The following is a 25,323-nucleotide window of genomic DNA, read 5'->3' as shown; positions in this document are numbered from 1 at the left end:
GGGCACGCCCCCAATCACCTACTTCCTATAGCCATGCCCCACCTGTCTATAGTTACTGCTTACTTAGTCCATTCAAATTAGTATGGACAGCTCTCAGTCTGACCATTTCACCTCTGAACATTCCTGCATTAACATAGGCACTTTGCAGTGGCTCACATACAAATCACAACATCAGGTGAATTTTCTAAAAATTATAGAAAAAGCCAAATAAATTCTTTAACTTTCACACCCTAGCTACCTTGACCAAAAAGGAAAATTAAGAAGCTTTTGGGATTTCATGGATTCTATAATTCCTTTTTCAAGTAGACCAAGAACTTAAGAAGGGCAAATGTAAGAAATGCTTATAAAGCCAACCAATGACTGGCAGGTATTCTTTCATAAAGAAAAATAGTTAATTCACCATGAAAGAAAATGTGTAGTGATTTCCCAGCTGTTAGAATTGTTTAATAATAACTCTTATAGTAAAGTGTGAAATTAATTGTTTCTAAATAACATTTGCAGAATGCAGAAAGGATAGGTTGTCAAGCAGAACTGTGTAGATTTGTATTATTTCTTGTGGCAAAGTGCTAGCAGATTACCAGTCCTATTTCCTTTCATTTCTGGGCACACAGCCGATATTTTCCAGTTCCCTTTGTGTATATATATATAGCCACAGAACTGACTGTTGGCCAGTGGGATGTGGGTAGAAGTGATGTATGCCTCTTTCTGACTGACCGTTACATCCCTCACACCTTCACTACTACTCAATTGTTCTTCTGCTAAGTGAATGGAGAGGACTCTGCAAACATAGATGGGAAGACCACAGGATAGAAAGAACCTTTGCTGCTTTGAATAGAGCCACCTGATCAGGAGTACCTACATTAGGCTGTTTTGGGATCATTAGTCTGCCCTGTGCAGTCTCCATTTTTAGGCAGGTGTTAGCTATGTGTAAATGGCTATATCCACTCTGACTTTAAACAGACAACTGAAATCACTGAACCAGCTGATCTCACTTAAGAAAAGTCTTGTCCAAGGGGATCTTTCAAATTTATACCAGGTTCTCCCAACATTGAAAAGTACCACTGATGGGAAAATTGTTTCCTTAATCATGTTTAACTCAAGTGGAGGTGTTGTTATCTGGGTTGCTAATTATCCACTAGTGAAGCAATATGATGGCTCTCTAGTTGTTTTGGAATGTCCCTAAATTTATGTTTCAGATTGCATCTGATAATTTGCACATAAAGTAGGAAACATCACAATATGTTCCTACATAATTATCAAATAATCTTCTACAAAAACATTTTTTCCTTTAGTATCTTAGGTCAAGAAAAAATCTCCAAGGTCATTTTACACAGTCCCTTCTCAGGAGGCAAGAGGGATCTTCTTTTTTAAAAACTTATTTTGATTTTTTTTTAGTTGTGGATGAACCTTTAGTTTTATTTATTTATATGTGGTGCTGAGAATTGAACCCAGTACCTCACACATACTAGGCAAGCATTCTACCACTGAGCCACAACCCCAGTCCACAAGATAAGATCTTCTTGAGCACCAGGGAAACTGACCTCAGAAACAGTGATTTTAAGCTGGGCATGGGGGTATGCTCCTCTAATCCCAGCTACTTGAGCTGAGACAAAAGTATTATTTGAGCGCAGGAGTTTGAGACCAGCTAGGCAACACAGCAAGAGCTCATCTTAAATAGAAAAAAAGAAAGAAATGTAACAATTCTTATAAGGTAGCTATGCCTGGCAGTTCTGTGGAGATGAAGAGTCAATTAACATATTCCACAAACTTCCTTGAAGACAACCAGCAATAATAACACCAATGAGGTTAAACATGGTCAAACACTTTCTTCCTTGAATAAAATTTATAAATATTCACTCATCCAAACTGCTTAATGTTCTACATTCTGATTACTTGAGTCTTGCCAAAAAAAGACACTTAATAAAAGAAAGTCAACTCAGGCAATAATAGGATGCCTCAGACCAAAATGACATTAAATGTTTTTATTGAACAGAAAAAAGATAAAACATGGAAATTGAATTCTTTGAGCAAAAGCAGCTCTCCAGGTGAAGCTGCTATACTTTGTGCTAAATAACCTTATGAATTGAGAGTATACAGAATACACAGAATATGTAAGTTATCTCAACAGCAAAGGAGAAGGAGTAGAATACAATTTTTAAGATAAAATTGGGTCAAGTGACAACTTTAGTTGCTCAAAATTTCTAGCCCTTATCCACCTAAATTCATATGGTTCTACACGTGTGTATTCAGTATGTGCACACTGAATTCCCATTTTAATGGAAGCTGCTTTTAAAAGATTTTTTAAAATTTCATAGTTATTTGATGTGACACTCAATGTTTAGAAATCCATATCCAAGTATGTGTGTATGCATTTGCGCACACTTTAAAAACCCCAAACCTTTTTTTTTTATAAGTAGAGGGGTCATGCTTTTTTAAAGTTAACATTGGTGAATTTCAGTTTTTTCTCCTGTGTGTCTAAGAAACTTTATATGTTCTCAATGCACCCACACAGTCAGGTGGGTTGACAGATACATCAAAAATACTTCATGAAAAGAGGGAGGTAGCTCATGCGAGTTGGCAACCTTTTGTGTATTGTTTCCTGCTAGAACTGCTAGAGCAGGCTGCCTCCCTTTGACATCTTACAGTCAAAGATGAAAGGAAAACTTTTTACTTTGAAGCCTAGTGAGCACAGTTGTACATTTACTATAATCCACCTTCAAATTGGCTTATAATGTAAGATGACAAATACCTTACACCCAGTACACAGCATTAAAAAGTACTGAAGAAACAGTTCATAGACAATACTGTTTTTCATATGTTAAACAGCTTCTATGGGATACATTTCCAGGATGGTTTTATTACCACTTTATAAACATTCTAGGCCAAACAAACAGCACAAATAACATCAATGTTGTCTTTTTTCCAATATCAGTATCAATTACTGGAGGCTAATCCTAACAGATATACTACTTAAGGGGAGAAAAAGAAGAGAATCATGACACATTGCAAAGATAGGACTACAGCATCTTAGTTGTAGGGATGATCTTAAGGTGCAGAAAGAGGGGACTCTCTAGAAGGTGATGGTGTGGTTTCTTCAGGTGGAAAAACTGTGAGCGTACAAGCTCGAATACCACCAAGGGATTCTGGGAGATCAAAAACTTTATGCCATTCATCTTTGTCTGGATCATATTTCTGCACTATCTCTACCATACAACGATTATTCCAAGAATACCCACCAACTACATAGATTTTGTTTTCAAAGACAGCAACCCCAACATCACTCTGCCCTCTTAACATGGCAGCAATTGGGGTCCACTGGTCAAGGATAGGTGAATAGTATTCACAGCTTAGGACATCATCATAATCACTGGTTCCTCTGAAATGATTGCCGCCAATGACATAGAGCCTTTCTCCCACTGTACACATGCAATGCAGACCTCGGACAGTGGTCATTGGTGCCTTCTGGATCCATTTGTCAGTATCAGGGTCAAAGCACATGAGCTCCTTTTGGAAAGTGTCATGAGTAATTCCTCCTAAAGAATGAGAATAATAGACATGAGGTAAAGAGATCATAAAAATGGGAAACTAAAGGCTAGTATAGATAATCACCTTTTAGCTAAGTTTTGTGGCATAGTATAGTTTATCAATAGTGTTTTTATAAATATTTGCTCTCTATAAATATTCTTTAGGTTAAAAATAAAGAAAATACGACTTTCATCTTCTTATAGAATGAAAAAAAAGCTTATATCTCTGCAATGACTTTGTTAAATTAAGGACCTATCATACATAAGAGACTTTATCAAGTAAAATATATATTTTGGCGACTAGTACAGTTGGGTTTGCAGTAAATGCAAACTACATTCACTCCTTACTGCTTTTTAGTGGACACCCTCTGGTGCTGAATACTGGGCTATAAGAGCACTTTAAATTCCAGGTCCCCATTTCCTCTCTTGTCAAATAAGAATATCCACCACAGTTTTCTCATTAGGATTGGGACTATGAAATGAGATATTTATAAAAATGCTTTAAAAAAGTTGGAAGTCTTATGCAAATAATGTACAAGCTTATAAGAATATACAGAATTGTTTGTTTTTGTGGAGTTTTTGGTAGATGGAATAAGGATGAGTAATGCCATCTGCTATTGGAAAATATATTTAAAAAGTTAAAGAATTGGAATGCTGAATCTATGTAGAAATTTATTTCTGCAGCATTTTGCTGCTCATCTATTAAGTCCATATCATCTAAAAAGTGTATATTCTTATATCACACATAAATCAGTTTGTACAATGAATATGAACAAATCAGACTGTATCTTTTTTCAGACAAAGCTAATCTTTAACCATATCATTCAAAATTCTACTATCAAGTAGCCAAATGGCAATCACTATTTGCTATTACTTTATAGTATTATTCTATGCTTCAAAGAATTCCCAGAAAGCAAAATAGTATTCATTGGTTTGAAAATCAGCTTGCTTCCTTTCCTACCCTTGATTTGGAAGGTCATTTCTGCAATATTTCCCAGTTATGCTAAAGCAACACTAAAACAATTCAGGTGTCATTCCCCCCCACCCAAGGGGATTTGGAGCTCTCATTATAATGGTATAGCAGCAACACACATAAAATAGGTAGATGGTATAAATCATTGACTAGTGGGCATATGATTTCCTGGATGGCTCTTTCAATATAAGACATCCTATAGTTTCTCATGAATTTAACACCAGAAACCTGCCAATCACACACTACAGGCCTTTCTCTGATCCTTCTTGATTACAGATTTCATAAGGCAGTGTTCAGACCACAAACAATCCCTTAATGCCTTTGTTCTCTAATAATGCAATTGCTGGATTAGCACTGCCAGGCCTTCAAATAAGGTAAAAAAATGTCATAGGCACACTGTATGAGTGCCAAATGATAAGAACCTGCCTAACAAAATTAAATGTCAATATCAGTGGTGATCATTACATTAAGCAAGGTTTTCTTTTTCTAAATGCTATAGAAGGATGATTTGAACATCAACAATTTGAGAGTGAGTTATTATTGGAACCCTGAATAAAGAGTAGCCATTTCAAATTTTTAATAGAAAATATCACTGCATGTGCCTGAAATACAGATACTTAGCACAGAATTATTCCTGTAATGGTACCATAGGAGAACTGCATTACAATGCCAAGGAAAAAAGAAATGTATTTACTATAGATTACACCAAAATACTGAACATTATACATGTTTAATGCATAGTGGAGTTTATGTTATATAATTATATATTTCCTTACATAGTTCAGCTAAATTTTAAATAAAATAAATTAGTTGGTGCTATATGTGAATAGTGTTTATTATAATACAGGGTATAGGAACTGGAAAATAAACTGGAGAATCTGAATGCTTTCCAATTTCTTCTAAGCTACACATTTATAACAAGATTGGTTTGTTGCTAGTCTTACAAACTTATAGAATGCCTAAAGCATGTTTACACAAATGAATATACAATAATAACTTCTTAAGCCAACATTAATTTATATTTTGATTATCCATTTTCTGAATTATTACTATCAGTATATACAAAGAAGATCATATAGTTAAAAGTACACATATATTGTGTTCACATGATATTTTTTACCTGAAATATACATCACTCCTCCATACACAGTTCCAGCATGTCCATAGTGAGGCTCACTCATTTTGGCAACATAGGTCCATTCATTTGTTCTTGGATTATAACATTCTACCGTAGCTATTTTAAAAATTCAAAGAAAATAACGTGACTTTCAATCTCAAATTTAGCAACTTTTTTCTTTAGGCATAAAAATAATTATATATACATATCTGAGACACATATATGCGAGATCCACGGGGGCTCTTATAACAATTATTGAGATTATATTAATATGAACCATTAATAAAGTATTACATTAGACTAGATTATATAAGAGTCTAATACATTTCTGTCATTGCAGAAGTAGCTAAGATTTCTTTTCCTTGGGAATCTGGTTACATCTTTACAATTTGACATTTCTTGAATTTCTTTGCTATGAAAATATGAGAAGAAAACATGAAAAATATCACAAGTAAGGAAGAACACCTCAATCATGGGTCCCCCTATTGACATACCATATAGGAACAAATATAAATATATATGAAGCAAAGTTATAAACTTAGAATGAAAGTATATGTACTGTCTGGTTTATGTCCTAAAGCCTATTACTCAGACTACAAAATACAATGACAATAATTTTTCCACATGTCATGGCAATCAGTACCTCTCTTAACCTGAAGATGATTGGCGGTATAAAATGAAGTTAAGACCTTAATTAAAGGTACTTCTTATCAGCAATAAATTTATCATCTTTAAAAAAATCATTTTGGAGGAGTGACCTCAACTTTCTTAAATATCTTTCAATCAGTCTGTTATAACCTCAAGATCAGAACAATGACATTCCAGGTAGATGAAAAACATAATCATTTTTTAAAACGCAGAAAGAAATAGGGCTGTTATGGGGACTGTGGTCAAAAGCATAAGTCTAGATTGACTCAAAATGTTCACATTATTTATTGTGGACGCTGCCAAATGTTAATACTATTTCTTGCCTTCCTCAACCCTGTTTTTTTTCTTGCTAATAGAACCATAACACTACTCATGGAGTCACTGCACCAAGTCCCCAAAGTAAAAATAATTTTGAAGGTTCCCCTGAAGCTTTGGTCAGCCAGATGATATATTTCTACAGGGTAACACGTAAACAGAAGCATACTGAACATGGCTATTTGATCAAGTCACTGGAATAAGGTCTAGCTACTTAAAGCCAAATGCAATCCTAACAGAGAATCAACCTTTGAATAAGATTCTCTACTTACTAAGTACAGGTAAAAGGGAGGAAAAGACATACACAAATTATTTTTCTGTTGCATCCACTAATTTCATTTCTTCATCAAATTAATTTAATGCAAATTAATTTTTCTCCTACAATCAAACCTATATTTTACCACTTTTCATATGCCTTTACTGCTTTTCTAATTACTATAGGTTTAAATTTTCAGTCTTATTTCAGAGTTTTACTATTTTCATCTCATCTTAATCTGCTCTCTTGCTGGTTTTGTTCATTATTTCAGGCCTGGATCCTTACAAACACTATTTATTCTAAATCCTTCTATCAAATAGCAGGATCCTACAAATCTTTCCTCAAAATAAAGGCTACTTTCACAATTAATAACCAGTTAAACTGCCAGAAGCCCCAATATATTTTTTTTTACTATTTCCAGGCACTGAATGTCTTTTTAGGTTTTATTTTATTTTTAATTGACATATAATAATTGTACATATTTATGGGGCACAATGTGATGTTTTGATATATGAATACATTTAGATGTGTGTATATTATTATTATGTAATAATCAAATCAGGGTAATTAACATATCTGTCACCTCAAACATTTATTATTTCTTTGTAGTGAGATGTCTTTTTAAATATTCATTTCCATTTGCCTTTAGCATGACTTTCGCCTAACTACTAAGCAAATCCTACTGAATGAACATTATTCTCTCTCTCTCTCTCTCTCTCTCTCTCTCTCTCTCTCTCTCTCTCTCTCCATTTTAACAGGGTGCCTAGAATATTGATTGGTGTGTGGCATTAGCAAAGTAATTAATGGTAGAATTTGCTATGATAAAGCAATCTAATTACACATAACAGAAAAAAAAAAGTTTTGAAAGACTTCCAGAGATCGTCTTCTCCATCTATTTGAAGTCAAAGACAGGTTTGACTACAGTTGTAAGTTTTTCTTAATGCACAACTCTGCCTTGAACTTTGAAATTTCTAAATCATAACTGTCCTTTCCCATGTCTAATTCAAATGGTCTTGGGATGAATTCCATTAGGCTCCTCTTTTTCCTTCTATGGTGGAGTTAGAAAAAAAATGGGGGGTGGGTACTGGGGATTGAGCTCAGGGGCACTCGACCACCAAGCCACATCCCCAGGCCTATTTTGTGTATATTTAGAGACAGGGTCTCACTGAGTTGCTTAGTGCCTCACTTTTGCTGAGGCTGGCTTTGAACGCACAATCCTCCTCTCTCAGATTCCTGAGTTTCTGGGATTACAGGCATGTGCCACCATGCCCAGTAGAGTTAGAAATAGTTAATCACTCTTAATTGTTGTTAATATTTTCTGATACAAAAGACAATGATGTTTTTCTGTCACTGAATTATATTTTTTCCTAATAAGGTTCATAAGAATCCATCTAGAAGACTTTCTCACACAGAAGCCTCTAAGTGTAGGATGGATATTAACCACCAATAACACAATAACTATAAAATAGTTCATCATCCCTAAACTTTTCTTCTTCCATTTAATAATCTGTCTTCTTCAGCTTTTCTAGTCCTTCAGTCTTTTTGTTAGCCTTTAGATTTTCTCTATACAAAATTGCTGTTATTAGTAAAATCAATAATATTTAGTTGAAAAAGAAATGCACCTAATTAAAAAGAAAACATGCTCCTGTTTCTATCTTCCATAATTACAAAACAATCAGATACAGACTGATGCCAATAACTTTTATGGGAAGAGGGGTAAGGGATGATGCAGAGGAATGATTTGGAGCCCCAAAGCGATGGATCTATCATAACCTATGAGAGTTGGGAATGATAAGAGGGCAACCAGAAATTTCTAGAGCATGAGTCAACAAACTTCAGCCTGTGGGCCAAATTTTTGTATGGCCCACAAGATAACAATATAAATGCTTTTACATTTTTAAAGTATTGAATAAGAATTGAAAGACTATTTTGAAACACACAAAAAATATATGAAATTCAAATTTCATTAGTTATAAATCATACTATTTTGAACCTAGCCTCACCCATTTGCACTATAATAGCAGAATTGAGTGGCAGATTTTGACTCACAAAAACAAAAATAAACACTTCTTGGACCTTTACAGAAACTTAATGACCACTAATCTAGATATTTGATTTCAGGAGTCTAGGGACCTGGTGTGTGAGTTAGAGAACCTCACCATTTTAAGAATTACACTCAGTTTGGTTATTTCATATTTATCAGGGGTTCTTATTTTCTCAGATGATTCCACTGGGGTCCCGAATTGGACCCAAAGGATGATGTGAAACTTACTTGTTCTTTAAGATTTGACCTGAAGAAAATAATTTGTACTCTGAAGGCTCCCATTGAGCAGGGATGGTCTTTAAAATCCTAGGGTGTTGCTTAGTGTTCAGGAAAAGCCCAGATCCATTAAATAATATGGAGCCATTTTGCACATTTTAGTAATTTTATTGTATATTTATTTGGGAAATCAAACATGTTTTTCTATAAGTTATTTTATTACTTGAAATCTTGACTTATTAATATTTAACTGAAGTGAAAGATCACAGCTGTCATATTCTTCTTCAATATAAAAAACCTCAATGGAAGATCAATTTCTCACATGACATAATTTTGAAAGATGCTAGAAATAACTGAATCCTTTTTCACTTAAGTGACAGCTCCTGTAAGTTTCCCCTAGTTTCCCATTGTAACTAATGTCAGGGAAAGCAACATTTCCAAAGGATTGTATTTCAGCAATAAGCCAAGCCTGCAGACATACTGCTAGTCTTTCTTTGATGTACTATGGACTTAGCTTTTCTTTAGGTCCATACAATCCACAAAAATGATTTTAATAAGCCAAATATATTACAATGATCAAAAATATCTTACAAATTTTCCAGTTTTCTTTTTATAAATACACAAAGAAAATGGTTATTTGTACATGGAAAATAAACGATGTACTGGGGCTAATAAACTTACTAAAGTCTTAAATGACTTCTGTATCAGTCCCTTTTGTTGCTACCCATTGCCACCCCTTTTCCATTGACACAGGCATATGAATATGCCAATGTATTCAGTTGTAAGATAGAAATGCTCCTTTATTATACAAATAATTAATAAGATATTAGTGGGTATGGAGGGGGATGCATTAAAAAAAACAGTGGCTGGGGAGGCTGAGGCAGGAGGATCAGAAGTTCAAAGCCAACATTCACAAAAACAAAACGCTAAGCAACTCAGTGAGACCCTTGTCTCTAATAAAAAAACAATAGGGCTGTGGATGTGGTTCAGTGGTCAAGTGCCCCTGAATCCAATCTCTGGTACCCAGAAAAAATAACAACAAAAAAAATCCAACAACCTGTGGAGCAGAAGAAAAGTTTAAAAACTCAGTCTCTGGATTGAGAATTCTGAAATATAAACAAAAGTTTTTCTAGAACCAAAATCTACTATTCTGCAAAAACATTGGGATCAGGAAAACTGAAAAGGGCAGCTAAACATTTTTTTCTTATTTATAAAAAGAGATTATTTTCAATGGGTAGATTCCAGAAGAACTTGTTGATATTATTTACTATGAACAGAGGTAATCAGGAAAAATTACATCACATTTGGTTACCTTGATAATACAGAATATGAAAAAAATGGGACAATCCACTTCTTGCCCCCACTTAAATATAATATAGGAGAAAGTCAAAGGGAGTATAGGAGGTGGCCTGGGGAGCAGGGAATGTTCTTATTTAAATAATGATGTTTTAAGTAATGATGTATTTTGAGGGGTGGGAGCTGAACCGGGGATTGAACTCAGGGTACTCAATCACTGAGCCACATCCCCAGCCCTATTTTATATTTTACTTAGAGACAGGGTCTCACTGAGTTGCTTAGCACCTCGCTTTCCCTGAGGCTGGCTTTGAACTCATGATCCTCCTGCCTCAGCCTCCCAAGCCACTGGGATTACAGGTATGTGCCATTGCACTGGGCTTAAGTAATGATTTTTTTTTACCAGAAGGCTCTCTTGGAATTCTGACCTTCAATTTGAGTATACTTAAAAGTTACAACTGCTAACATATTTTAACTTAAAATATTTAGTATTTTAAGAATGTATTTGCTAAATATGCTGGTTTTAAGGGAGGCAACCATTTTCTATAAATGTTTAGTTATTTAGATTACATATCATTTCAAATTGGATAAAATATCAAAAAAGATTAATTGGAGAGTTATTTCTTGGCATAGAGAGTTGGTATATACATTATAATCAGATTGCAGTTTTGAAAATGCAGTTTAGGAAACAAGATAAAAATGAACCTATATCATCTAGAGGGGGATTTTTTTAAAAGAAAGTCATCCTTAGGGTCAGTTTGGGGGATTTTATTTTTCAAGCCTAAATATAATCAAATGGTTAATATTGATTTAGGAATAGCTCACAAAGGCATGATTTACTTGCTTCTTTTCACTTAGAAGACTATTTTCATCAGAGGTAGAGAGCTGGTATCTAAAAGTTGTGATCAAAGAAGACTGTGCATATGCTACCTGCACAGTGGGGTAGTTTCTTTCCTATTCCTAGCTTGGTACAATGTGAGAGAAACAAAGAGTACAGGGATGAGTCAGAAAAAGAGGGATGCTAACTTTTTAGCTTTATGTAAAGACTCTCTTTGGCCTGAAGATAATAAATCCTAGAAGTGTAAGGCTCCTAATTAATATTAGAAAGAATATATTGAAAACTTAGTTATTGCATATTAACATTGGTGATAACATTAACAAACAAGCACTGATTTGAGGAGGAAAAAGAAGCTATTTCCTTTGAGAATAGAAGTTTCAAAATAACCACTGACTGCCTCAGTTAATGACCTATAATTCATGAAATCTTAAAGAATTTCATATACTAATTGTATTTCTAAGAAACCACAATACTGCATCTCCTGGATATTTTTACATACCATAAATTTACATAGTAAAATAACATGAAAATAATATGTATGGGTTGACTGAGGAGACCTGAAATGACAATTCTACACTGAAGTCACTAATGCCTCAAATGCTTTTAAAAGTCTGATTAATAAAGTATGTTGGGAAACATATGTACTTGGTGATCATGTCACCTGGTCCAAAAATCTAGAAAGTTTGGTCTTAGGGAAAAAATGTGGTAACAACAAGGGGGAAAACTGGGTGATAAAGATGAGTAACATTAAGAGCATGACACTAACAAGAAGGAGTTTTAAAAACAGAAAAGTATAGGAGCTGAGAGTAGTACTTTTCCCCAATACATAACATAGTCTTACATCCATTCAACTACCTTTCATTTCTTAGAATACTGGGAAGAAAAGATTCTGAGAAGTACTCTGAATTTACCCAGAGCCAATGCCAACATATACAATATGTTGACCTTCCCCAGTATTATGGAGCCTGGAATATTGGCCAACTACAAGGACTCTACAACAGAAAGTCAAAGAAGGCAGGTAAAAAATAATAATAATCACAGATATATGTCACAATATAAAATGAAGTCTTCCTGCCTTTCTTTCTAGACAAGCTATATTATCCCATTTGGTCTAAAATAACAAAATTATACCTTTTAAGTTAAATTTATCTAGCCAAATTATTTTTATGTTCAAGTTTACTTATCAATAGTCATGGGAGAGACAGCAAATACCATTGAATAGCTTACTAGGTCAGTTTACAATGAAGGAAAACTGATATTTCAACAAGAAAATAAGTTTTAAAACTAATAGTCACAGATCATAATACCATAAATAAACTTTAGATAGTATTGAACTTCGTACATTAATCTATAAAGAGCATTATCTTGCTATAGAGCCTCTAATAGAGGACAAACTATGGAACCAGACAAACAACAAGTCAGTTCTCTGTAATGAATGATTTTAACCTATTCAGTAAAATATCCTAGTGGGCTTTTAAAACTGGAAAATGAGGAAACACCCCAAACTTCTGCTCAAGATTCTATTAGAATTTAAACTAATTGAATGCACTTCTTAGTTGAATTTTCAAGATAAAAACTGTACATCCTGCACAAATAAAATGTTCTGCAACATATGCATGTATTAAGAAGATAAAATTTGCACTCTGGCCAACTATATCTGTCCAGACAAGCTATACAGATGGTCTCTAATATTTTTAAGGAAAAAAATGTTTTAAAATGAAACCCTAGCTACATTTTGTCTATACTTGTACTGAACTGTTTATTTTATGATTCAAAATGGATTTCTGGGTAAAAAAAGAAATTGGTCTCTATGCATAAAAGTAAATGTGTACACTTACGCAGTTCCCCAGCTGCATTTCGCCCACCGACCGCATACAGATATCCTTTGAGGGCACTTAGGTGGAAGAATGTGCGCTTTTCATTTAAAGATGCAACTTGCATCCATTTATTGTATCGAGGATCGAATCTGAACACTGTATCGACTGCTGTTTTTCCTTTTGTGTCATAATTACTCTGTCCACCAACAACATAGAGGAAATTTCCAATGACAGCAATGCCATGCTGGTACCTTGGAGCATCCATGGGGGCTAGGGACTTCCACTCATGGGCCTTCTCATCATACATGCGCAATTCCTTACTGACAACCAGCTGCTGTCTCAGCACACCTCCTAGGGTAACCAAATGAGTGGTGTCAGACCGAATGGCAGTCCTGTCTGACTGCATAACTGGCTGCATGTATGGCATCATTTGGTAATTGCTGGCTTCCAAAAGCAAATTCACGCAAGTATTGTCAGTTCTCATGAAATCCACTGTTTGCACGTAATTAATGAGCTCCTGTGGTGTCATCAGTGGAAATCGTATGTTCTTCATTAATTTTGCAGCAAAGTCCATCCGAGGCTCTTCCAGGCGAAGCCAGCGACAGGTAGCCTTAAAGAGCTCAAGTTCAGTGCAATGCTTAAGGCTATTACTGGAAAGCACAAAGGCAAGACGCTCGAAAGGGAGTTTCAAGAACTCCCCGGTGCTCAGCAATGCAGGAAAATTCTTTAAGACAAAACTGTTAACGTATTTATCCACTTCGGTCAGATTGTAGGTGTTGGCAATCCGCCCAACTTCGACACAATTGTCTAAAGTGACCTATTAAACCAATAAAAACAATTCAAACATGGCTACTTTCTTTACAGTCATCTCAAACAAATACCTGTTCTAGAATAACAGTGAGTTATGCTTCTTACTGTTCATACAGATGCAAATAAAATTCTTATCTAAATGCATTATTGATCTAAAAAGAATATGCAAATGACCTTTACCTAATTCAGTAGAAAGGTGATTAAGACAAAATCATGGAATTTGCAGGGAAATGGATGGCACTAGAGCAGATTATGCTAAGTGAAGCTAGCCAATCCCTAAAAAACAAATGCCAAATGTCTTCTTTGATATAAGGAGAGGAACTAAGAACAGAATAGGGAGGAAAAGCATGAGAAGAAGATCACCATTAAACAGGGACGAGAGAGGGGAGGGAAAGAGAGAGAGAAGGGAAATTGCATGGTAAAGGAAGGAGACCCTCATTGTTATACAAAATTACATATAAAAGGATGTGAGGGGAAAGGGGAAAAAACAAGAGAGAGAAATGAATTACAGTAGATGGGGTAGAGAGAGAAGATGGGAGGAGAGGGGAGGGGGGATAGTAGAGGATAGGAAAGGCAGCAGAATACAACAGTCACTAGTATGGCAATATGTAAAAACGTGGATATGTAACTGATGTGAATCTGCAATATGTATATGGGGTAAAAATGGGAGTTCATAACCCACTTGAATCAAATGTATGAAATATGATATGTCAAGAGCTTTGTAATGTCTTGAACAACTAATTAAAAAAGAATTATAATGCAAAAAATAAAAATAAATAAATTTTTTTAAAAAAGAGACAATGATCAGTGAGTAGATTACAAGTTTATCTAAGAAACAATGAGAAAACTTAACCAAAATAGTTTCCTTTCCTCAAAAAGTACCACACCCCACACAGGAAAAAAAAACACTAATAAAATCTTTGCTAGATGGAAAATTTGGAAAAATTGAGGGTTATTAATTATGGTTCATGTCTATTCACTTTTGAGTCATAATTCTTAAAAGTACCACACAGCTAGCAGATCCATATACAGGAAAATTCCAATTCTTCAATATCCCTTTCATGTCAATAGGCATTTCTATCATTCATATTGGTTCCTTGAGGGCAGGAAGGATGTATCTATATCATTCATGCAGATTGGTTTGGGGTATATATTGTTTGTATCTGGGCAATGTATCTTTCCTTAGGCACTCTCTTACTCTCAGCATATTCTAGCTCTGTTTGGAGTTAAAATGAGCCCATAATGATGTCCCCAGCATACACTACAACACACTATAAAGCAAAAGAGCTGGCAAAAGAAAGAAGTTTAGAAGGATTCTTCTTCGCAGGATCTCTTTTCAATGTCTAATCACTGTCAAAAGGAAAATTATATCAGCAAATATAATGCAAGAAAAATTCACATAAACAAACCCACTATACAAATGTCAGTACATGTGTATGCAAGCACAGAGACAGGTCATAGACAAAGGACTCAAATGTGTACATGTGTATGTATTTTTAATTTTTTCAGGGTGTGTGTTCAATAAGTCACACAAAATTCATCAGTGCATTGTTAACTTATTGTTAGCAAATGTTTTAGATGGTTAAAACCAACTAATCCTTCTACTGACATTTCACTTAAAAGTTGAAATGAAGCTAAAAGTAAAATAACAGTCTGCATAAAATAACAGTCCAGTTAGGATGTTACAGCAATTAAAGCTTTGAAATTAGCTGGGTGTGGTGGTGCACACCTGTAATCCTAGTGGCTTGGAAGGTTGAGGCAGGAGGATTACAAGTTCAAAGCCAGCCTCAGCAAAAGCAAGGTGCTAAGCAACTCAGTGAGACCCTGTCTCTAAATAAAATACAAAATAGTGCTAGGGATGTGGCTCAGTGGTTGAGTGCCCCTGAGTTCAATCCCTGGTACCCCCCCCCACCAAAAAAAAAAAAAAAAGCTCTGTAGTTAACACAAATGGCTATTTTCCTAGATTTATTACTCAGAAAGAATTTGTACTCTTTTAAGCAATTGATTTGCTTTACAAACTTCTTCAAAATATCTGATTGCTTATTCTATTGTATCCATATATATAAAACAGCCTACAACATTACTGTAACACACAAGAACTAGGAAAATAAAAAATTATGGGCCTCTAAAAATGCATTGCTTAACACTGAATCTATACTTTGGATTTCTAATATGAACAATAAAAGTTCATGTTCATTCACTTATGACTTGTGGATTCAAGTCTGATAAAATTTTAAGTTGTAGAAGTAGAATTAGAGATAGCAATTACCCAAATAGCCCTAGGTAGTTAGGGGTAAGGGATTTACTTCCCAAAGCAAGTAAGAAATAGCCCTTCCTCAAGCGAAGGTAATTTGCACTTTTAAATATATTTACTAATATGGATAAGTAAAAGTTGATGAAAGTACAAACATAATTCCCAAGTAAGCAGATTCTCATCATTATTATTGTGAATACCAATAAAATCAACAAGGAATGGGGACTTTAAGTGAGCAAAATGAGATCACTAGTTGTTAGCTATCAAATTTAAATCTAAACTGATACCCTCTAAAATAGACCAAGATTAAGATCAGAATCAAAATAATATAATTTAGAAATAGAATTAAGGTATTTGATTCTTTTATTTTAACCTCCTCAACTTTATCCAATGAGGAAAACCATTATTAAAATATTAGGAGATGGGCTAGGGATGTGGCTCAAGCGGTAGCGCGCTCACCTGGCATGCGCGGGGTGCTGGGTTCAATCCTCAGCACCACATACAAATAAAATAAAGATGTTGTGTCCGCCGAAAACTGAAAAATAAATATTAAGAATTCTCTCTCTCTCTCTCTCTCTCTCTCTCTCTCTCTCTCTCTCTCTCTCTCTAAAAAAAATATTAGGAGAGGGGCTGGGGCTGTAGCTTAGTGGTAGAGCGCTCGCCGTGCACATGCGTGACCCTGTGTTCGATCCTCAGCACCACATAAAAATAAATGAATAAAATAAAGGTATTGTGCCCAACTACAACTAAAAAATAAATATTAAAAAAATATTAGGAGAGGGGCTGGGGCTGTAGCTCAGTGGTAAAGCACCTGAGGCACCAGGTTTAATCCTTAGCACCACATAAAAATAAGTAAATAAAGATATTGTATCCATCTACAACTAAAAAAAATTAAATATTAGGAGAATAAAACCTACCTTTTACTTAGTGGCATCTGTAAAATACTTCCTAATATATTAGCACACTCATATATACTAATGTACAGAACTAGAAACAATTTTGACAGTCTACTTAATCAATACAGATAGTTCCCTACCCTCTTCCTAAAACTTGCAAAAGAATGTATTTTATAACCTTCTGAATCGTCATATTCTTCACAGAAGGAGTAAGTATTTTATAGTTCATTTACAACAGCTACCAGAGTATATAGCAAAGATTAAAGTCTATGAATATCAACAATAACAATTAAATTTGCAATGATAGAAAGGATTAAAAGTGTAATGCCTGTTAAATTAACATAGCAAATTACTAGAATCTTACTCATTTAAAAATGAGTCACATAGGAAAAATATGTACTAGAAAGTGAATTCTCATCAAGTGTGTGTATTCAAAGGTAAAACATTAATCATAGAATACAGAGATTTAAAAAGCAAAGTCTAGAATAATGGATAAAGATGTAGTGGACCAAAAATTATGGAAATGATAAATAATTCTGGAAAAATACTGGATTATTCTACCATGGTTCATTTTAACCTATTTCCAAGTCATTATTTTTATTTTTAACTGATACCTAAAAACAAAAAAAATACATATTAATGAGGTACCAAGTAATGTTTTAATACTAATCTACATTGCATAATGTTCACATTAGGTTAAACATATTTATCTCCTCAAAGTTTTATCATTTCTATGTGCTGAGAACTTTCAAAATCAGTAATGATTGTCAAAATTGTCTCAACTAGCAAATCTCCAAAGAGATCAGATGGCATTAATAAATGAGTATGTGCAGTAACATAATACAATGTATGTATGTAATAGACTACATTACACATTGAAAACATAAAATATGAAGCTTAAAGATTATTTTCAAAATTTCTAAGTAGAAAGAATACTAATTTCATCTGAATTCATCTAATTTCATCTGAAAACCTGGCCAAAATTCCAAAGGTGCATTTGAAAACAAAGTTATAAGAGAAGTTAATCCAAATAATTATATTGGCATTTAAAAGGCTAGCACAGCAAAAAAAAAAAAAAAAAAGACACAAGTACTCAATCACACATGAGAACCTATAAAATTGTTTTAAAAATAAACAAGTGCACATTTAAGTTCCCTTGACAAAAATTATTATACACTATTATAACTAAACAACCTTCATGGTCATCCTAATTAATGGCAGTGCCAACATCATAATTTTACAAGTGGTATTCTTGTTAATATACTAGTACTTACTATTGCTGTACTGCTAAAATCACCTAATGCACCTAAACACTGCCATTAACATAATTTGGTATTTCAATGGCAGATTTCATCAGAAATCTGTGATATTAATTCGTTAAAGATCAGTGTATGATACAAATATATTTCCATATAGACAACAAAATTAATACCTGCTTTTGTACTCTTGAGGGATAAGCAAAGACTAAGTAAAATCTGGCAAAATTGGGATGACTCCTAAATCATTCAACATATAAAATTATTCTGAGTGCTCTCTAGGTTATTAAAATGACACCCTGACATATAGTATAAACAATGCAGAAAAAAAAGCATGCCCACAGAAAAACACACAGATGAAATCCTTTGGAGGTGGGCAGAAGATGTAACAGCCATTTTTCTCTCCCATAGGTGAGAACATCCCAGAACACAAGGAAGGAACATTTTTTTAATAAGAAAAATAAAGGGGTTGCTAAGGATGTAACTCAGCAAGCTTACCTAGCATGTGTGAGGCCCTGGGTTCAATCCCCAGCACCACAAAAAAAAAAAAAATAGACAAAGGGATGAATAAAAACAAAGTCTCTCCCTGTCTTTGCCTCTCTTCAGTTTCTAAATGCCTTTTGAAGTGAATGCTGATGGTCTCTCCAGCTAGATGAATTCAATTTGATATTCCTTTTTAGGCTTTAAATGCACTTCTCTTATTGAATGCAGTGTTAGTTATTTACAATGGTCTCTCTGGTGCTTAAGTAGTTGAGACCAGATCAGGCTGCTTCTTCCCACACAGAATCGCAGATGGCAGATGGGAAGAATGAGTGGTCAAGGTTATAGACAGAGATGATAGTTAGAATATTTAACAACCAGTTAACATGGGTACCAACCAAACAGAGTACCCATAAACAACCACTATTGGGGCCATCTAGGTGGTATTACTCAATATCAGCTCTGGAAATAAGGAAGCCAAGACTGGTTTTAATGGGAAGGGGAAAAGTTTTTGTTACACTACTTACTCTAATTAAGTAAGAAACATTTTCTCTAACTTAAATCTCTCCAAAGTAGTTTTTTTTCTTAAAAGATCTCTCTGCACATTTTTAATGGATAAATCCAATTTAGAATAAATCCAAGGAATGGAAAACATATATACTGTTCAAGAAGTTCATACAACAAAAAGAATGACCCCAAAGCAAAATAAATGGTCTTTTTCCAATGATTTTTGATTCTCTCATTTTACCTTGAGAGAACCAAATTCCTTCTCCTTTTTGCCTGTCTCCTACATATGTATCTCCTTTATTTTCTGTTTCCAACTCTTTATTACTTCCAGCCACACCCATAAGATTTCTTTCCATTTCATTGTGAGCCCTCCACTCCTATTGCTAATAATAAACACACAAGTAGAACCAGTGATATACCTATATTAAGAGTGAAAAATACAACTTTTTTTCAGTACTGCAGATTGAACCCAGGTGTGCTTTATCACGGAGTTACATCCCCAGTCTTTTATATTTTTTATTTAGAGAAAGAATCTCACCAAGTTGCCAAGGCTGGCCTGGAAAGTACCATTCTTCTGCCTTAGCCTCCCAAATTGCTGGAATTTCAGGCATGAGCCACTATGCCCATCTTAAAAATATTTTAAATAAAGAACATCACCAAGTCTAAAGCACTAAGGAATCTGTATTGTCTGATTAAATGTGTTTATATAAAAGGAAAATGGTTTCTTTGTCAACTTCATTCCAGTTTGTTTATTCTGTATATTCAAATTGTAATATATCTAGTTCAATTACAAAATCCTATATCAGCAAACTAATGTTAAAATATTAAATTGAGTTTATTTTGTGAGCTAGCCTGCTATCCTCCAAAATAGTAAGGATGAAAATAGAAGATGCTAAAATTTCCAAATTCCACACAAATGACAAGTAAAAACCTTAACTCCAGCCTTTTTGTAAATCAGGGAATGACTGGAAAATATTTAGCATGTTGTAGTTATACAATGTCATAAGGATAAAAACAAATATAATTTTTAAAGTTATATGACTAAAGAAAGTCATTTTCACTTTTTTCCATTGATATATAAAAGTGTTTTTAGTTTTGCAGAAATTTTTATATACTCTGCTTTATACCCTTAGTTGTCATCCTTTTCTATTCAATTCCTAGTCCTCTTTTCCAAAACTATGAAGAAAATAACACAGCGAGAACAAAATGCCAGATTCTATAAACTATAATACTAATTACCACCCTAAGAGAAACATTATTACTGCAATAGATGGCAAAGTTAGATAGGGGACTGGTTCCTCTATTGAGTCTGATGCTTTGTTATCAATAAGTGGCATTTCTTTTTTTACTTTATTAATATTTTTCATTGTAGATGGACATAACACCTTTGTTTGTTTATTTTTATGTGGTGCTGAGGATCAAACCCCATGCCTCACATGTACCAGGCAAGCGCTCTACCTCTGAGCTATAACCCCAACCCCAGATAACTGAAATTTCTATCCTGAAGCTAAGAGTAACTTTATAATCATATTTAAAACCATCATATATTTCATGTGGAAGCCCCCCCCCAAAAATAATAAAACCATCATATGAAATGCTTTCTGCATTGTCAATTTACATTTTATGTACCCTGCTCTTCTTCATTCACACAAATGATAAAGAATGATATAGAATAGAAATGTATTAAAAAGAAATTTTTCCTTCTAAAAGTTCAAATCCAAGTAGTGTTTTGGTTATATGAGCTATAAACTCACTACATCATTAAAAACATAAAGTATTTTTCCTCCAAAACATCTGATTTCAGTATACAATTTTAAAAATATAAGACCATTATATTTTTAAATTATCCATAATAACTTAGCACATGGGAGAATTAAAAAAAAACTTCCTTGTATAATATTTACAGTCTCTTGAAACATTCAGTTCTCCTAAGTAGAATACACACCCAAGGCTACTGTTTTTCCTATGGAAACTTGATTGCTAAGAAAGAAATGGGAAATAAATAGAGCAAAGTTGAACATATGCCTAACTAAGAAACACAATATATGAAAAAAATATAAATATATGAAAATATATATATATATACATAAAGTAAAAGTTGAATTTCACATGTTCCTAAAACTAATAATCTACTAAAGTTTCTAAAAAATTATCATAGATTCTAAGAGAGAAGATCCCCACTATAAAAGCATACGGTCATATCTTTGGCAAATATGATGAAGGATAGACAATTTACAATGATGCTAAGTAAAGCGGTGTCTCCTGAAATATTCACAGGCAAGAAAGTCCTAAAACTAAAGGAGGCAGGGATAAACTACACCACAAGCAAGCTTTGCTAGGCAAAAGCCTCTTCTCCATTAGAAATGGGTTTTAGGATGTCTGCAGAGGATACTAGGAATCAAGAATATAATCCCTAAAATAATAAATATTAAGTGTTCACAAAAATGAAATAGGTTAAGGAACCTCCAATTATTACAAATTTGTCAATCTTACAGGATTACTGTGTTCTCATCTTTAAATATAACTGCTTTTAAAAGTTTTCTATACCAAAATTCTTTTCTATTATTTTGACAATAATACATTAATTGTGCAAATTATATACATATACACAGAGAGCACTTATAAAGTCAGCCAATGGCTAATTTAATTGCACTACTGAAAGTTTGTTTTTGTAATGTTATATGTAATATATACATATATAAATGAGACATATTTCACATATGCATAATATCTATAGCATATTATCCAGTTTTGTCTTCTTCTTTCAGGTAAGGGGAATGATCACAACCAATATCTGAAGTTGTTAGGTATTAAGCTTCTGTACTCTTGTTAATGATTATTTCCAAAAAATCATGGCACTGCCCCTAGTTTGGCTCAGGATAACCAAGTATTCCTAAGACCAGTGTAAAACAATGTTAATTAGTATATAAGCATGAACTTTTAGATATTACTTCCAAATTAAGTATTGTAATTTAGACATTTAAAAAATACATTCAATAAAAGTTGAATGTAACTTGAAGTTGTTATAGATGTCAGGTGACACAAAACAAGAGACAAGCTAGTTATTGCTTTTAAGGGAATTGACTTTGTATGATAGAATTAAAATAAATTCTTCTGGCTGTAAATTAACTCATTGTGGTGTTTGTTTTAATTTTTATAACATTTTATTGGTATGTTTAATTATACAGAGTAGTATGATTAATTATGCTATATTCATACATAAACATAATTTGTTCAATCTCATTCCCTATTACCTTCCTTTTCCCTCCCTTCCTCCCTGCCCCTGATCTGCTTGCTCTACTCTGTTGATCACCCTTTTATTATTATTTTTAGTGCATTATAATTATATATATGCACATGGGACTCATTAGAGTATATTCGAATATATATGGACATAGCATAATGTTGTAGATTTCATTCCCCAGTTCTTCCTTATGCCTCCCTTCTCCCTCCTTCTTGATCCTCTTCCTCTATCTATTGGTCTCCCTTTTATTTTCATGAGATTCCTTTTATAATTCTCTTTTCCCCTCTATCTAGCTTCTACATATGAGATTAAAATTTTACCTTTTATTTTCTGAATCTGGTTTATTTCACTTAGCATGATATTCTCCAGTTCTATGCAGTTACCAGCAAATGCCATAATTTCATTCTTCTTTATGACTGAATAAATTCCATTATGTATGTGTGTTTGTGTATGTGTGATATAACATTTTCTTTATCTCATTTGTCAACTGAAAATTAATATAACCACTTTGGAAAGCATATAGAGATTCCTCAAAAGAATTTGAATGGAACCACCATATGACTCAGCTATCCAAAAGAAGTAAAATAAGCAAGTTAAAATGAAATTTTGCACACAAACCCAGTAATGGTTGTAAGTAATAGCATAGGAGACTAACAAACTCCACTTGGAAGTCAAGATGATACACATCTACAATATAATATGCTGCCATAAAACCCTTAAAATAGCCATCAGTTTAAAATTTTATAGGTAATTATGACAGCATTCTGAGTACTCTAAAATGGGAACAAATATACAAAAAATATATTTTCAAGAAAGTAGTTAAATTAGCTATTGGTTTGACTTTATAAGTACCTTGTCTTTAAATTTTTCCAACATTTAAATACTTTTATTTTTAATTGATACATTACATGATAGTTGTACAAATGTATGGGGTAAAATGTGAGTGCTCTCTCTCTCTCTCTCTCTCTCTCTATATATATATATAGATAGATAGATAGATAGATAGATATACACACACATTATATAAGGATCAAATCAGGGTAATTTAGTTACAATACATCATCGCAAGCATTTATCATTTCTTTGTGGTGAGAGTATTCACAATTTTCTGATAGCAGTTTTGAAATCTAAAATATATGGCTAATTATAGTCACCCTATTGTATAATAGACCACTAAACTTATTCTTCCTATCTGACCTTATTTTTGTACCCATTAACCAACCTCTCCCTATATCACACCTCCCACATCCCTATCCTTCTGGACCTCTAGCAAAATCTATTCTACTCTTTTTTATTGTATATTTTTAATTATACATGACAGAAGAATCCATTTTGATATAATTATATAAGCATGGAATATATCTTATTCTAGTTAGGATCTCATTCTGCCTATTCTACTCTTGTATGAGGTAAACTTTTCTAGCTTCCACATGAGTGAAAACAGATGTTACTAGTCTTTCTGTGCTTAGCTTATTTCACCTAACACAATGTCCTCCAGGCTCATCCATGATAGAATTTCATTCTTTTTAAAGGTTGAATAATATTATATTGTGTCTGTATATACCACTATATCTCTTCATCAATTGATGGAGAAGGACTGTCTGATCAATAAAATAATTAAGCACATGCTCTCTTGAAACTTAGTGTTTTAAAGAAGATTGCATGTTCAAAAGTGTTGAGTTTTTAAAAGCCAAATGGCAATCATTCACCAATATTAAAATTTATATTAGTTAAAACCAATTTTAAAAAGCATGCTATCCATAAATAAATAATTCAGAAAATATATAAAAATGACTACTGCTATAATTCTTAATCATAAAAGCTAGCTGTAGGTGTTCTGGAACCTTGGCAATATTTCTGCATAGCCCAGGCATTTAGTTTCACAAAATCAAATTTAAGGATCTCAACTAAAATAAAACACTATCTTGAGAAACTGGGTGACTGCTAAGTACTCCACTGATTGGTCATTAAAAAGGCTAAACACTATTCAGTAGTTAATACGTTCCTAAGAGACCAAGACTTGTATCTTTACAGTCTGCACATAAATTTAGGTCTAGATCTTAACTCCTATACTAAAAGAAGGGAAAAAACTGCCAAAAATATTTTAACAGACTTCTAGTAGCTCAGATTACATTTCCATAGGATTCCATTAAAGACTATTGTGCAAAATCATTAAGATGAATAGAACCAAATTAAGGTATGTAACATTATCAAACAGGCTAAGGTATATATCTTTATTGAACACTTAGTATTCCATGTCATTTGATTACACTGAAAGTTTTGTTAAATGATACTGTTTAGTAAAAATGTAGTTGTTTTAATCTAATCTTGTTTCTAGACCACATACTATGTGACACCATTCTATTGGCAAATTGCACATATCTACACTCTAAACAGGCTACAACTGGAATCTACCAAAAAACGTCTGAAAATATCTTACCCCAGATATGAGAAATACTTTACAGAAGTCCAAAACTGGCAGAATTTGTAGAAAGCTGGCAGCTTCCAGTGTGTCTTGAAGGTTGTCCATATTAAGAGAAAGCTTTGCAGTATAAATGAAATCAATAATTTTCCTTAGACCAACTTTGCTCACACCATGAAGCTTAATGCACATTAAATCTTGTTCTTTCATTCCTCCTTAAATATAAAAAAGACATTCAATTAAATGAAGGTGGATAATTAAGGTCAAACTCACTTCTGCTGCTAATTAGATGCAATACAATCAAGGAAAAGTCTTTTCTGTATAAGCATTCATACTAGAATCAGGCTTTTGCACATTTTACAATTAAAAGAGAGTGCTTAAAGAAGCTCATCTCTATACTAATGGAGGTAATA

At 33.5% G+C, this 25,323-nt stretch overlaps 1 protein-coding gene across 9 annotated transcripts in view; it reads right to left on the bottom strand.

The window, feature by feature from the left end:
- Positions 1 to 1,967: 1,967 nt before the first annotated feature.
- Positions 1,968 to 25,323, bottom strand: part of Klhl13 (kelch like family member 13) — a 181,854-nt gene continuing 158,498 nt past the window's right edge. For all 9 annotated transcript variants that reach the window (XM_040284680.2, XM_040284640.2, XM_005319397.3 and 6 more), the window contains 4 exons: positions 24,929 to 25,125; positions 13,063 to 13,858; positions 5,618 to 5,731; positions 1,968 to 3,533 (listed from right to left, as the gene is read on the bottom strand). In XM_040284680.2, the coding sequence (XP_040140614.1) occupies positions 3,046 to 3,533; positions 5,618 to 5,731; positions 13,063 to 13,858; positions 24,929 to 25,125 (1,595 nt within the window). In that variant the 3' untranslated portion in view covers positions 1,968 to 3,045. The remainder of the gene's footprint in view (positions 3,534 to 5,617; positions 5,732 to 13,062; positions 13,859 to 24,928; positions 25,126 to 25,323) is intronic.

Source organism: Ictidomys tridecemlineatus, chromosome X, assembly GCF_052094955.1.
Source record: "Ictidomys tridecemlineatus isolate mIctTri1 chromosome X, mIctTri1.hap1, whole genome shotgun sequence".
NCBI lineage: Eukaryota > Metazoa > Chordata > Mammalia > Rodentia > Sciuridae > Ictidomys > Ictidomys tridecemlineatus.
This window is presented reverse-complemented; position numbering and strand designations above follow the sequence as displayed.